This window comes from Drosophila bipectinata, chromosome 2R (assembly GCF_030179905.1).
Source record: "Drosophila bipectinata strain 14024-0381.07 chromosome 2R, DbipHiC1v2, whole genome shotgun sequence".
In the NCBI taxonomy this organism is placed as follows: domain Eukaryota; kingdom Metazoa; phylum Arthropoda; class Insecta; order Diptera; family Drosophilidae; genus Drosophila; species Drosophila bipectinata.
In genome coordinates, this window is record NC_091737.1 from 10,079,807 (window position 1) to 10,095,348 (window position 15,542).

Here is a 15,542-nt window from a genome sequence, read left to right on the forward strand (position 1 = left end):
GCACTTTAGTTTTGACACTGACAGACTCACATTCATAAAAATAATCACTCCAATCAATGCGACTTCAAGACTAAGCATTGAAATTAAATAAGCAAACTGGTTTAGATTTTGGGCATTGGTGTGAGTATATGACTCGGTTTTGTTATCTATCTATTTCTGCTTTTGTGGGCAGTTAATATAAAAACGAAAAATAATTACTGAATCTACATGCTTTACTCGAAGTTTAACAATTGTGAACCTACACACGGAGCTATGGAGCCATGGTATGGAGCTACCAAGCCAATGGAGCAACAAAAGTCAACCTTGTGCCTTAAAATAAAGCAAGGCATTGTTAGCCGGTTGCCCACAACCAGAAATATATGGACTTATAGACCAGAAGCCATCATGCCCGATATAAGTACGTATTCCGAAACGGAATCCAATGCCCAAGCAGGCGTCTCTGGGTTTGGGTAATTACTACAAATTAACAAACAACTTACAATGTGCGAGTATTCTGCGGCATGCCTTAGTCAGCTCAACTATTTTTGTCATCAAGTGGCCACTGGCAACTGGCAGCGTTATAGTTCAAAGTAAAAATGGTAATGTTTAGTGGTAAAGGGTAGGGTACAGTTAATGTGGGGAATACGGGGAATAAGTGGAGCGAGCACACATTATTCTCATTATTATTGTAGGTAGTAAGTAGTCGGGTACACTGCCCTGTCTCTATAAATCTAAATCAGAATCCGAAACCCAAAGAATCGTTAAACTTTCAAGCACTTGAAATGATTTTACAAATTTTTTTTTATTATTACTGCTGCTGTTGGTGGATGGGCTGCCGTGTAGCATAAATTTATGTATTATAATAATTATGCGGAGAAAACTAAAAACGAAATGTCATCGAACGTTCAAGTGGCCGAAAAGAGCTCCCCATCCTGCGTTATTTCGGGTCTTTCGAGTGCCTGCCAGGCCGGCTGAGGCAGTTAGGGGCATGGCATTCATATTGATTTGAATGTGAATGTGCGTTCGGTTGCTTAAATCAGGAAATCAGGGGGAAAAAAATAAAATAATCGTACAGAAAATCAAAAGAAAAGAATTTGTTGTGCGCTGTTTATTGTTCTAACATTTGGTCGGTGTAGTTTCAGGCCTAAGTGGCCCCCTTCCTCCTGGCCGCTCTTAGCCTTAATTCGAGATGCTGAACAATTTTTTGTACTTCTCGTAATACTCAAGTGGGGTTGCTTATAAAAATTTGTTTTGTTTAAATCACGTTGGATGGAAAGTCAATATTTTTGAGAGTGAATTTCAAAGGTCTGCCGTGTTATCGAAAAAATAGAAATTCCAAGGGAATGGAGAATGTCAAGAAGTTCTTCTGAATGGTAGCATCAAGTAGGAAATCTATTATAGATGTTTGTTTTTATTTTAAATGAAAATTATGAATATATTTTGTGGCTGCAATTTTTTCTCTTCTCTGCCAACTGGCAAATGCTACTCAGCTGGCGCAGCTGACGGAAATTGACTCATGGCTCAGTTCATGGCTTGGATCGACTCGATTTCGTTGGCTTGGCTTGGCTGAGGGCGAATATTATGCTCCAGGTGTGCATGACACGGGTGCCGAAACAACAAATTTATTAGAAATTTGTTGCACACAGAAATTACAGACACACACACAGCCACACCACATACTATACTGTATAGTAGACCATTTGGCACATTTATGCAAACAAATAAACTAATTTCATGACGCACACGCGCGCCTGCGCAGTTGTCAGCAAAAATATCTGTTGGTGTTATTTTTGGTGTGCTACTTACAATTGTAACTAGTTACAACAAAAACAACAAAAATGGTAAGATTTTTTCTTTGTCAAGCTTGCCTTTGTTTCCAACAGACCTGGCCTACACCCAAAAAATACAGAGTTTAGGAAAGAAAGAGATATGCACAGGAAGAAATCGATAAGGATTGCTAAAAATATTATTATTTTTTGTAAAGTTATTACTTTGTTATTATTACTTTAAAGTAAAACATTTAAAATTAAATGGGTAACGTTTTTTGAGTAATTCTATAGTCTATAAAATACTATATCGTATTTATATAATTAATTAAGATGGTAGAACTCTGACTTTCTGAAACAGTCTACAAGGCTTAGCCCTACTCTTTTCAATATTTTTCCACATTTTCTCCAACTTTTTTCTCTCTGTGCATTGAGATAGACTTGAACACTAGAGAGAGAAGAAAAAGTAATAGAAAAAAGCTTGGCTCGAGCGGGTTCAGTGACTTCCACTCCTCGTCAAATTGCGTTTTGTGCTGTGACAATTGCCATCGAAGTGGCCGGCCCCACCTCCTCCCACCTTTGCGCATGCGTAGGTCTAGACTTGAGGCTCGAGACTTACTAAATTATTATTGTTTCGGTTTCATTAGTCAGCCCCGAAACAGAAAACCCGAATCACCGAATCACCGTATCACCGAATAACCAAAAACTCAGGCCCTGGCCAAACCTCTCGCATACAAAATTGCGCAGCTGTGCATAGTTTTCAAATCACAGAGCCCCCGAACTCTAAAAAAAAAAAAACAGAAAATACGGCTGTGACGGTGTGTGACAGTCGTAGATATCGTCAAGTCAAATGGATTACCTTTATCTTTGATTCCCCGTACACCTTCGCCCCCAATCGGGCCAAAAAGAAACACAATTGGAGCACTCCGCCTTTTCTGATTTGTACATACACATGGTATTGTATATAGAGCCGTACTTGTATTTTAAGTCAACTTTCTTGAGCACACCCATGAAAAGATGGCTGACAAGTTCATTACTCTGCTCCATCCATCCAAACTTTGCGAGCTGCTGCTGCTGCTAACTGCCTTATATGGGGGTCTCCGACCAAACGACCAATTGCTATTGTCTTTATGCCATTCGTAGAATGAAAATTGGTTTGTCACTCGACTTGTTAAATGGGTAAATAAAGGCGGAATGGAGCGATCATAAAAGCGTGTTCTGAATGACTGGAAGAAGTCCATGCAAATTGTGTAATCTTCCGGGAAGCAAACTCCTATGGAGTTTTACTGATTTTTATTTCAGTTTTTAGAATTCATCTTAAGTCCCCCTGGCAGTTAAAAGTTTAAACCAACTTTAAGTCAAATTTTAGCAAACGTGGCCACAACACAATTGCAACTCAACAGCCAACGAAAATATTTCTGTTTTAATTTCTAAGCAAGACATTCAAAAGTATCTGGAAAGAGGGGAATGGGGCAAAAGTATGCTTTCAAGATTTGAAGCCACTTGATGTGGGTTAAGACTCAGCTCCATGTGTCTGATTTGATTGTTATTATTATTATTTATAACTCTCTAGCTGGCAGAGACTTGAAGCCCCAAAACCGTCGAGAGAAAAGAAAACAATTCTAAACAGTTCAGTTGGGTTCAGTTGCGGCATTTTTGGTTTAGTCATTTTCCAAAAATTCATTTGAATATTGAAATTGTTTAAGTATCCATATGTGCTTGTGGCCATATCGAATAAACGTGTGTGAGTATGGGTATGGGGTCTGTATCTAATTTCTATTTGTGTTGGGCATTAATGCTTTCAGTCTCGACTCTCCCGAACAACAAAAAAAAAACTTCTTTATAATCGCATCAAGTCATGATTGCGCCCCAACTTCGAATCAACTTTGGGTATTTTTTTTTACTTTTGATTTGCCCCCAACCCTATACTTCTCCCCGCTTTTAAATGTATTTTTGTTGTATGGCACTTGAAGGCGTTCAAAATAATTTCTGGTTCCATTTAAGTTGGTCTTAAAACGAAAACTGAAAACTGAAACTCAACTTCAAGTAGACAACTTGCCCAAAAAAACCGAAAAAGTCCGAAAGAAAGCCCTTCTTCCCCTTCCACCAGCCATCAGCAGTAAGTTAAGGTTTCTTGGCTCTTTTTTCTACATACTGTACACATACATGTACATTCCTCGTTTTTTGGCATTAATTGTTCCATGAACCGAATCTAAGATTGATTGAACGAGTTGAACGAACCGAGGATCAGATCAGAGAGTGGGGGAGAGTCGAGAAGTCGCCTCGCAATGTAAATTATGGCACTGTGATTACCATTAGAGGGCGAATGAGTCGGAGATCTTCGAATGCGAATGAGACACGAACCATTTAGAATGATTTGTGATCAGATCTGCTTGCTGGCTCTGCTCTGATCTTTGCCTTTATTTTTTGTTTTTTTCTTAAATGTATATATCGAGTGAGACTTTGGCCGACCAATAGCCAGGCCAAGTAACGCCGATGGCCACGCCCATAATCAAGCAACAAGTAGCCGACGCCTTGTCATGTCGCAATGCCCCATAATAATTACAAATGATCAGATGTCAATTTTTATGGCGATATTATTTTACAGCCTGCCGCTCCATCAGCCCTCCGGCTGAAGTTTTTTCTTCTTTTATTTTTTAAACAAATGAAATTTATTGTTAACGGTTAGTGACCCGAATTACACGTATCGCTTATTTATATCTAGAGACACACACACGATCGAGTCTCCATCTGGATGCGTGCTTGTGTAGCAAGTATCTTTAAGTAGCAAAACCTACAGCAACAGCTCACTGGCTCTGACTCTGGCTTGGCCCCTTAAGCGTTTTAATTGCGCCAATGCTCCAGCCCGGCTAAGTGACTGACTGACTGACTGACGACCGCCTACAACTACCACAAAGCTCGAATCGGCGATAATGTATCTTTGTATCTGATCTTAATGTGCTCAGAACTCGGCAGCAACACGAGCATTAATCAGTACTTGCTATATAGTCTCCGGCTCGGATCTCAAATGAAATGAACACGCTCATTATAGATATCTAACTGGAGGCTATATGGTGATTCAATTGAGGAGAATATGCAAAGAATTCGGCTAAGGAGAAAGCCGAGAAAGGGGTCTCTGTTCTACTTGTGTGGAGTGGAAGCTGAACTGAACATTACAGATTAAAGTTCTAAAAGATAATAAATCTCAGAATGAATTCAAATTAAAGAAATGTTTCTAGGCCTGACATTATGACAGATTCCGCAACAATCTCTGTCCGAAATTGTCCGGTGACCCCCTTCAGCCCTGGCCCCCTCTTATTCAATTGACAAATGCTAATTTTCGCTTTTCAAGATACATTTTGCATTTGGCATTTGAGTTATGCCATGGCATTAATCCAATCCATGAACACGAATGTTATTCATTCCAGGCGAATGAAAAAGTAGCCACGCACATTACTTGCACAGCTCTCTTGTCAACTGTCTGCTGTATCTCACAGATAGTCCAGTTGTATCTGTATCTGTAACTGTGTCTGCGCCTGCTGTGTGGTGTGCCTTCTGAACTCATTGCTCACTTTGTCGCCCCATTCCTTAGGAGGCACATTGTTTATTCTTTATGACTTTGCACGTACGCTTATTGGCTTAAAATGGACAAGAGGTCCAGCAGCAGCTCCTGGGAAAAAGGAAATCAAATCGGAAACTGCATCTGCCTCGCCCCGAAAATTTGGCACAATTAATATCTCATAAATATCGCATGAATCTTTTTACACACATTTGTTGTCTGTCCGACTGACTGCCTGGCATTCTACACATATCTGTATCTGTATCTGTAGTATCTGTATCTTTTGCCGACATTGCATGGCAATCGCAATTTAAATGTTTGACTTGGGCTCGTTTATTCACTTATCAGGGGGCGGCTAAAGCCAAAGGAAGAAATTAAATTAATTGCGCATAAAGACAAAATTGTTTAATTATGCCAAACAGAGCCCCGGAGTCGGGAGGCCGCTCTGGAAAATGTGTTAACTAATTCTTGGTAAGGTAATTTAACCAAAATGCTGATAAAAGACAAAAAAACGAAACCGAACCAAGCCAAGAGAAACGCTCCCATTTGGCATTGTTGTTAACGCCTTCTTTGTATAGTTTATAACTTTTTATTTTCCCCTCATTCCAACTCCTGACACTATTATTCCCCGTGTATCGTATCTAATTTACGTAAATTGTTGGAAAAGAGCGGGTGTGCCTTCGGCTAGGGATGGGTGCGTGAGTTAAACCATCTTCAAATCAAACCTCCACACACCGGAAATAGTTCCGCGAACTCGATTTGAATTTCTCTGGATTGTGAAACCCATATGGACTTATAATTGTAGAAAAACCTACTTAAGACAGGCAACGAGCGTACTGGAAAGTCGTTCCCATTTGGGGCTTAACTATTAATTAGATATACATTTGGCCACAACGAGGGTGTCCGGTTACAGTGATTTGTTGAGTAAATTTACTTAAGCATTTGATTACCCGCCCATCTAAGGCCCAATTGATAGTCCCACGAAAACAAATACCCATTCGCACCAACATACAAACGTATGTATGTATATAGTAGAAGCTATCTATACGAACAAAGACTGGGTGCAGTCATGAGTATCCAAAAATAATCACCTACGACTCCTTATCGAACTAAATAAATATTAAATTGTAATTAAAGTCATGGGAACGAGCAGCGGGCTGGATGTGTGGAGCGGTGTATGCGTGTGTTTGCCCAGCCAAGTCAACAACAAAATGTTAAGACTACACATAATTTAAAGCTCTTTTGTTTATCATCGATGGCGCACACCTTGGTATTTGTATCTGTAATTGATAAATAAGTCGAAAAGTCTTTGCCTAGCATTAAGTCAACTGAAATTTAATTGCTAATTGCATCGTTTAGGGGGCTTACGTGTATGTCCCAGGCACTATCAATCGGTCTCCAGTTTGACTAAACTAAGTACTTTTGATAGATAACCTTAATTAAGCTGTCCATACCAGAGTTCGAATCGAATTCTTGGCATTTCTTTCAAGTGACAAAATAGCCAAAGGCGCCCGCGAATAAAATAAAAAAAAAGAAACTATCTGTATGGAAAAGAAAAAAAATGGAAACCACAATTTGTTTGTAGTGCACACCTGGACGCAGTTGGGTATCTAGATACTAGAATCTAGTCTGCCCGGCAACAACAGCCGAATCCATTGATACACAAAAAAAAGAAACTGGAGTTGGAAGCCCAAAAGAATTAGGGGGGGTCATACGTAGATGTAGGTCCAGTATCTGCATCTGTGCTACCTACCACCACCTACCCACCTCCCGCTCGGGTTCTCTCGCTCCACATCTCTCAATTATTATGCGCAAGTGTGACGCATGAATCATACTTATAACCCATATAACCCATATAGCCATTTATTTGCCAACTGATTGCTTTTGTTGTTACTGTTGCCGTGGCTGGCTGCTGCCGTTTGCCATTTTCTCGCAAAAAGTCATGCGCTCTAAAATGTTTAATAAATTAATTTTTGCCTTTTTCTTCAGTTACCTTCAATGGGTGACTATGCTACAGACATATACCCCCATTAATTGGTCGGGCAATTAAGTTTTAGCAAGTTATTAGCTTAAAAAAAGGATAATCAGGCATCTTTAAGATGAAATCGCTAATGACTGCCCTTGGCCAGAGCTCTAATTGGCACATACATATTTCCTTTTAAGGAAAGAAATTCCAAATCAAAGGAAAATGCAAACCTATTGAAATGATGAATAGTTATGGCCTAATCGAATACCCAAATCAACTGTCAAAACCTCCAGAAATTAGTGGCAAGAAGGAGGCAGCCGGCAAGCCAACAAATAACAAACTTCGGGGTGTGTAGGTATATAGTCTCTTCATTTTTGTTTTATTCCTTTCTGAATATTTTTTTTTAATCAATGCCAAATGAATGACTGGGTAGAAGAATATACATATGTATTTGGAATTCAGCATAAAAAATGCTGACGACATTTTTAATCCTAAAATCAAGACTAAAGTCAGAGAGCAAGCGAGAATTCAAGGTGGGGGAGTGGTGGTCGGTTCGTGATCAAATCCCCGATTTTAACGCGCATACCTGCCCGGGCTGTGACGATCGTGCGATCGCATCGTTGACTGGTATTAAAATATATAACATCCTCCCCCTCACCAATGCATTCAAGCAACCATCCATCCAACCATCCAATCCATCCATCCAGCCTGTCCTCTTCAACAAAAAACCAAAAATTTTTGAATGAACCCTAAAAACAGAAATTGTAGAATCAAGATTACGTTTTAATAATTCAAAGTGAGTCGCTCTCCCGCTTCCTCTATCCTCTAGACGTGCCAGGGATTAGCAGTCGAAACGAGTCTAATGCCCTGGTGTTGGTGTGTAAGTATCTGTGTGTGTGTTCAAGTATCTACCGATTTTAAGTAAAAACTGAAATCATGTTACTTTTATTTCGGTCGCCTTTTCTCGCCTCGATATTTTTTTTTCTGTTTGTGTCTTGACAAATTCGAAAGAAATTAAACAAGCTAAGAAAATATCGAGGGGGGTGTAAGAAGGGTGTGTACTGCCCGTGTATGTGTGTTTGTGTATCTGTGAGTGCGAGACGAAAGGAAGTGGCGGAGCAATGCGCAAGCGATTTGGGCTTCTCTTCGCATCGAGCTATTAAAATACAGAACACACCCAAAAAAATATTTTAACGACAACAGAAACAATCAAACCAACAATAAGAAGAATAAGCAGAAGACAGGGCCTCTCAGACAGGGAGAGGGAATGTATCTAGAGCGAGATGGATGTGAGGTGGTTCGGGTAGAGCAATCCAGCCCGAGTCTCTCTGATGATGATAACAAAAGGCAGATCGGGGTGACAGCGCGATTTATGCTTAAATGGTACGCATTCAAGCATAAGTTATGCCATAAGATGTTCCATACGAATAAAAAGTATCTCACAGATACGCAGAAGCCTGGCCACTGCAATTGCAAGGCCAATCATTAAAGTGTGTGTACAGCTGGAATCACAGTATTAAGTCGTAATGTATCTTCAAGATACACCAAGGGGATTTTTGAAATATTATTATTACGCAATAGGTCTCTGCCTAATTCTTTCCCCTAAGTGTTTTTGGATATTATTAAATTTCCTTTCGAGATACCACAGGATCTACCACTTTGCGTTTTGTGTATAAATTTCAACTCGAATATTACGGAAACCCCCTAGGTCTTCTGAATTAGCTCCAAAGGACAAATGGCCTTCGGGCTGAAGTATTTTATATTTTTTTTTTTTGTGAGTTCTTGAGTTCATATCACACAGCTGTCATTATTCCAATAACTGGTTGTACATACGGACATCCATACATTCATACATACGACGGCGAGCAGCGCAAATAAAGAAAGGCCAGCAATGCGCAGTTGTTGGTTTGAAGTTGTATGTACAAAAGGAACCAAAAGGAGAACTCAAACACACTCACATAATCATCGAAGGAGAGGGAGGGTAAGGGTCGGGCAGGGAAGGCTTACTATACAATTTTAATCCTATTTTATTAAGTGCACGCCATGCAAAATGCTGCCACGACAATGAAGATCATTATGACGATGATGACGCGCCGCTCGCAACCCCTTTTTATCTGGTATTTTGCCAGCCCTGAATTTGCTCATTTTTTTTTTGCCATATTTCACCACTAACTGGATCCCCCTCGCTTTCTGTCTTTACCCGAAAACCATTCATATATCAACATCTAGCTAATCTAGGTATAAGGCGAAAGAAATTCCGATTAATTCTGCGAATTTTAAACGCATCTTTCCGAGGGTAGCACAAGGCCAGTGTCGAATGTGGGCCAAGTTAGGGTTTCCGGCTAATAATATGGATTATATTTTATAATGAAGGTCAAATGCTATAATACTATTAAGAATTTGTAGACTGTCCTGATTTCAACTGATAATATTAGCAAGGCTATCTTTAAGATCCCAAGACGATTGGATCATTCTTTTCGGGGGTACAGTACGCATAATATGCGTTTCCATTTCACGATTATTGTGACTAATTGCGTTTGATTGTCAATTGGTTTGCATGTTGCAGACAAATAAATTAATGGCCCACAAGAGGAAAAACAGTAGTTGAGGGAGCGGGTCTACAAAACAACAGCCCGCATCTAAGCACATGGAAAACCTCACGGCTCGGAAAATGCAAAGCCACCGGAATTGGTGGCGTGAAAAGTTCTTACCCCAAAAAGGGGACACCGCGAAAAGAGGGCGTCTAACCCTCTTCTGATCGGGTTAAATACCATTTATATGGTTTATAGAGGACTAACAAACAAGACTGCGGCCTGAGGGTACCATCATATTTATAAGTCGATTGCTATTAATTCGTTACTTAATTGCTTCTCTTATCGAGCGACCCAGTGCCGTTCTTAGTTGGGGGAAATGTTTTGTATTTCATAGTCGCTCATTGAAAATAATTAAAATTAATTAAGACATTCTCCTCGAGCGTGTATGTACATATATAATATATATCGTATGTGCGTCTTGGACTGCATTGCCTAACTGAATAACTGTATAACTGTATCTATAAATTTAAATCGTCTCTAATTGAGTGACTTTCGGGTGAAGCCTCGGACTTTGGATCTCGATATTCTTTGGAATTCTCAGGAATTCACGTTGTTTTCCATTCAACTTGCTATGTAGCTTGCAACACAGTGTTGTAAGCCAAAACCAAGCCCCGTGTGTTGACTGATTTGTCCAAAAATTCTCGTCAGCGGCAAAATATCAAAAATATGAAACACGTGCATTGATTGATTGCCAGTTTATTGTCTTGACTCGGGGGCCGGGGGATTAAGTCCCGGAACCCCACAAGACTGTTAAGCAGGAGGGGGAGCTGCCTCGATGCCTCGCTGCCTCATTGTGTCTGCGTGAGTGTTTTGTGGAGATGGCCACGTGAGGCAGTCGCGTGTGGCCCGCAGCAGCGTGAAATCCCATGAAGAGCGATGCCACATAATGGCCGAGTCTCAAGCTTCAACAATATTTGTTCACTTAGCTTAAGTACTTTATTGTTGGAGTTAGAAATGTAGAATTTTGAAAGGGAACTAAAAAAGGATTTAATGAGATACGCACTTTTAAGGGATTATTTGAGATACTAGATACATTTTTTTTCAATAAGTCTCACATAAAGTAGTGGGCCATCTTTAGGCCTGCAAGGATAGCATTAACCATAAACCATATACCACCGGCATCAGCATAAAATATATCATAAGGTGAGTCAACCTGAACCGGCTGTGCCTGTCGCCTGATTGACTGACTGACTGCCTGGCTGACTGACTGAGGGAGTGAGGGAATGGGGAAATGACTGACGGACAGATGGACAAGCATTGTTTGCGGCCCAGGCACTTTTCTTACACTTGCATTAATTTTCCGCTGGTGGAAAAACTATGAGCTATGAGTGATGGAACGAATTTGCATTCGACATTTGATGCGTGCATTACAACTCGATAGCCGATATCAATATACATATGTACATATGTATATGGGGAATACTTTTGCCAAAGGCCTCTTTCAGAAATCGGCCTTTAAAGGGAATCGCCATAGCTGTCCTCCAATGGACTAATTGTTTATTTCATTTGAAGCCTTTTAAATATTTATAAGCATTGAAACAATAAATAAGGGATTGGAGATGAAGGAGGCAACCTTTCAATTTGGATTCTAAATCGAAATTTTTATGGCACTTGGAAATTAAGTAGTCAACCGGATCTACAGACACATGGAATCAGATCAAATCCCATTCCAGATGGTGAAAATGAGCTATAGAAGCCATTTCTCCAGCCCCCCAGCCCCCACGCCTCTTTTTTGTGAACTCACTCCCGGGTTCATATGTGGGGGGTGGTGGGGGCCATGGTGAGCATTAAAAATAAATTCAAATAATTGCCATTTCAATAGACAGGCAATTGGAAAAGGAATGTGGAGAGCTTTGGCAGTTGAATGGGACTTGAATGGTTTTAACGATTAACTTAAATTCATACAAAGCTAGGAATTTTAAATCATAATTTAGCTGCAGAAGATTGTATCTATAAGATTTATCCCCACAATTTAATTATTCTTTCCTACAAATTACCATTAACTTGAGTATCTCATAAGCCATTTCTGGATATATGAATATTTCCATTTTTTGAATGAAAAGTGAGCAGAATTGCAAGTATTTGTAACAGCTGAAAGATCCAACTTATTACATGCATCATCCCATAGAAGAAGCCTTATATTTGGAATCGAATTAATGAGGAGATTTTCTGTAGCGAGAACATGCTCCAAATGTGAAGGCAAGTAATTTCAATCTGCAATGCTCATTACAGCCACTTTTGGGCCAATTATGATTATGCCTTATATATATGCACATATATTGTATATATGGTAATAATAACGTATTCCACGATTATCGGCCACGAGTCGTGAGCATGTGTTCGTAAGAGTGGCAATTAATAAAACAAATGTGGTTGTTTCATATCGTTCCCATTCCACCAATCCTCCTCCTCATCGCCGTCCCCCGACTTTTCGATGGAAAACCCAAGAAAATTCGACTGGGCATGGCAGCAGGGCAGCAAGAGGTGATGCGGACAAGTGCGGAGGATATATATTAGGGGGGGGAGAATATGATTTGTGTAAAAGTTTCGACGCTCGCGCTTCGTCTCTGATTAAGCACTCGAGTGCTTAAAGTGTAATTGCAATTGTGTGTGTGCCGTGCACTTAAAAATAGCAGCCCCCAACTAAGACCATAACTAAAACCCATATGGATCTGAACGATCTGTACGATCTGGCGACGGCAGCTGGCGGGAACTCAGAGAGAAGACCGCTGCTGCTGCTGCTGTGAAGACGACTGCTTAAAGTCAATTTTTGAATAATTATGAATCGTTTTTCGCTTTCGTTGTTCTCTAATTATAACAACATCATAATCATAATCGTAATCATAATTTCATATTTGGCTGACTCTTCGCATTTTGTGGCGTTCTTAATGTGCCAAAAGTTTATTTGTATCCCGCCAACAACTACACACACAACTGCACTCACACCGCCACAGCCACACACAGATACAAATGTATCTCACATATGGCGCAGCATTTTCAATATTTCTCAAAACGAGCACCACAAACCACAATTTTCTTCAATTTTTTCTTCAATTTTGCATTTATTGCGATTAATTTGAGAAATGTGTTTGCAAAAATTGTCGACAATAAGGGTCGGATATTTTCTTTTCTAGAAGATGCCACAATGATTCAAATGCTTAGAGCTTAGCTTTTCCATGTTAGTCATCATATTTTATCTAATTTGTACTTTCTTTCAAGTGACTCAATGTATTTAAAATGAGCGAATGAAACGTACATATTTTACAATTTTAGATAAACTAGCAGACATGTACCAGAAACTGAAAATAATGAATGAAATTCGCCCTAACATGATAAATCTAAGTTCTGCGGTTACCCGGTCCTACTAAATTCCTCCAAACATTATCAGAACATGTTCTAAGAACTTAGAGGGTTTTTCTTTTCCCTCAGAGACATCATCTGAATTTAGGAGGAGGATATCCGTTTGGCGATAAAATGCGGAAGGGTGCTACGTCAATGTTCTTAAATTGCTGGCTTAATTGTATTTCGTAGATTGCTTTATGGCTCAATACAGTGTGGCAGAGCAAATAAAAATCGCAAATCTACAAATCAGAGTCCCCTTTTATGGGTGCAGTCGCGCTAAACTTAGGCGAATGAACAGCGCCGGAAATTATAGAAATTACCGATGCCAATAATATTGAGCAGAAATTAATATGCAGCCAAAGAGATTAAGATGAATTTATATGTACGTCGCAGCGTTGAGTGCGTGCCAGCCAAATCCAACGAATAAGTACGAGTACGAGTACGATTCTAAATCGGAATATCTCCATTGGTATCTCTCGCATTCTACATTCTACCTTTTTATAATATGCAATCTAACCCACACACGCAGGAGTATAAAGATACCAAAAGACTATTCGCCAGTTGGCTAATGACTAAGACTAAGGAGTGTCAGCTAATAAAATAGAAATTAGCCGCTGAGCTGATTCATAGGGTATACCAAATACAATAACGCCTTGTACTTGCAAATACAAATTTAATGAATTTTTCGGTGTTATCGGTGGGGAGTTACACATTTTTGCAGTGCATTTTTAAAGCAAAAAAATATTTATGAATAATTTGGAGTTCCTAACTCTAAGGGGGGATCGGTATTTACCATTTTGATTGTCTGTTTTTTATGCAGTTGTTCTTTATCAAATAATCCTTCCTTCGAGAAACTTTCTCGTATCTCTTCGTGGTAATCCCAAAAGCAGGAATATAAAATGTTTCTTGTTATTTGTTTATGAAAAGCGAGTGTTTAAGCCTTGAAGTGAGTTTCTTTCACATATTCACTTTTGGAGTTTGCTTTTCCTGTTTGTTTTTGCAATAAAATGATTGATAAAGCACTGTTTAATGTTTGCCAAGCACACGCGTTCTGCCAACCGTTCTGACTTTAAGTCCTGGCTTAGTCTTCCGAGACGCTGGAATAATATTTCTTCCGCTGCGCGCTCGCACGTTCGCACTGGTGCACGTTTAGTTTAGTTTTAAGGGCGGGCAATTCAAAATTTTTTTAAAATCATCAGTGCTGCCGGCGTCGACGCCAGCAGCAGCAAACACACAACAAAAACCAAAACTAATAAAATCAATTACAAACGCACACACACACATACACACACAGATACAACGAACAATCAGGCCGAAGTGCAGAGAGCACTTCGGGTTCGTGCTGGTGTTCGTGGAAAGAGAACACCGAAAGAGAACTTCGGGTGTCTTGCGGGCGCTCTCTTTGCGTCTGTGTGTGGGTGTAGGCAGGAGAGTGGCTTTGAATGTGGGCCAAAAGTAATGAGAATAGCGGCATTGTAATATTAACGTGTTCCAGCCATGGCTTTGGCTGATTGCCAATTCCACTCTCTCTCTCTCTCTCTTGGCGCTCGCTCTCTCTTTCTCGTTATGAGAGGGTGTTGGTGGGGCTGCCAAATGAGCCAAGCAAAACAAAAAGGCAAAAATGCGGCTACAACAACAGCAACAGTCTCTCTCCCCAAAACAAAAGGAACAACAAGACGCAAAATTATTTGCTCTGCCAGCAAAATAATGCCTTAAATATATTCTTGTTTCATTCCTTTTCTCATAAATCGACGGAAGCGGCTAGGGAAGAAGACATCTGCAGCTGCATAGCATAATTTTGAGCGTTCGAAGGATCCTCCTTCTTTTTCATTCAATTGCTTACATAATCAGTTCGTTTATAACTCATATTTCATGGCTTGTATAAAGGGAAGAACCCGCGAACCCTCATGCCAACGACCGTTATTACAGTTGGCAGCCATCACCATCAGAATAATCAGAGGCAACCCGTCCGTAATTACACACAAAACTTCCATATCGCATATAGTATACATAAGCCGCAATAGCAGCGCATAAATCGCAATTAATCAAGTGCAAGCCAATGCCGCTAAAACTCCCTGCTGAAACACTCTCAAATAGCAACCCTCCCGAATCTCAGACTCGAAACGAAATAACCTAAACCCGTAGCCCAAATCCAAACCCAGACCCAGACCCAGGCCCATACCCAAGCCCAATTTCGATTCCAATCCTAACAAGTTCAAAAACTCGGCGTTTGGGAAACAACAATTACAAGGCAGGACGAATGCCTGCCTCTCGCTCCCACTGCCGGCAAGGATAATCTCGCCTCCTGCTTGCACGCTCAGCACAAGCTGCTGCTA

The 15,542-nt window shown here is 40.2% G+C and overlaps 1 protein-coding gene across 3 annotated transcripts in view; it reads right to left on the bottom strand.

Moving 5' to 3' along the window:
• apt (apontic) overlaps positions 1–15,542 on the bottom strand; it is a 34,820-nt gene that overhangs the window by 4,077 nt on the left and 15,201 nt on the right. Inside the window, exon 1 of one of the 3 annotated variants that reach the window (XM_017252630.3) lies at positions 14,000–14,368. The exons of the other annotated variants lie outside the window; for them this stretch is intronic. Within the exon in view, the coding sequence (XP_017108119.2) occupies positions 14,000–14,002 (3 nt within the window). The 5' untranslated portion in view covers positions 14,003–14,368. Of the gene's footprint in view, positions 1–13,999; positions 14,369–15,542 lie in introns of those variants that run through there. 3 annotated transcript variants of the gene reach the window in all.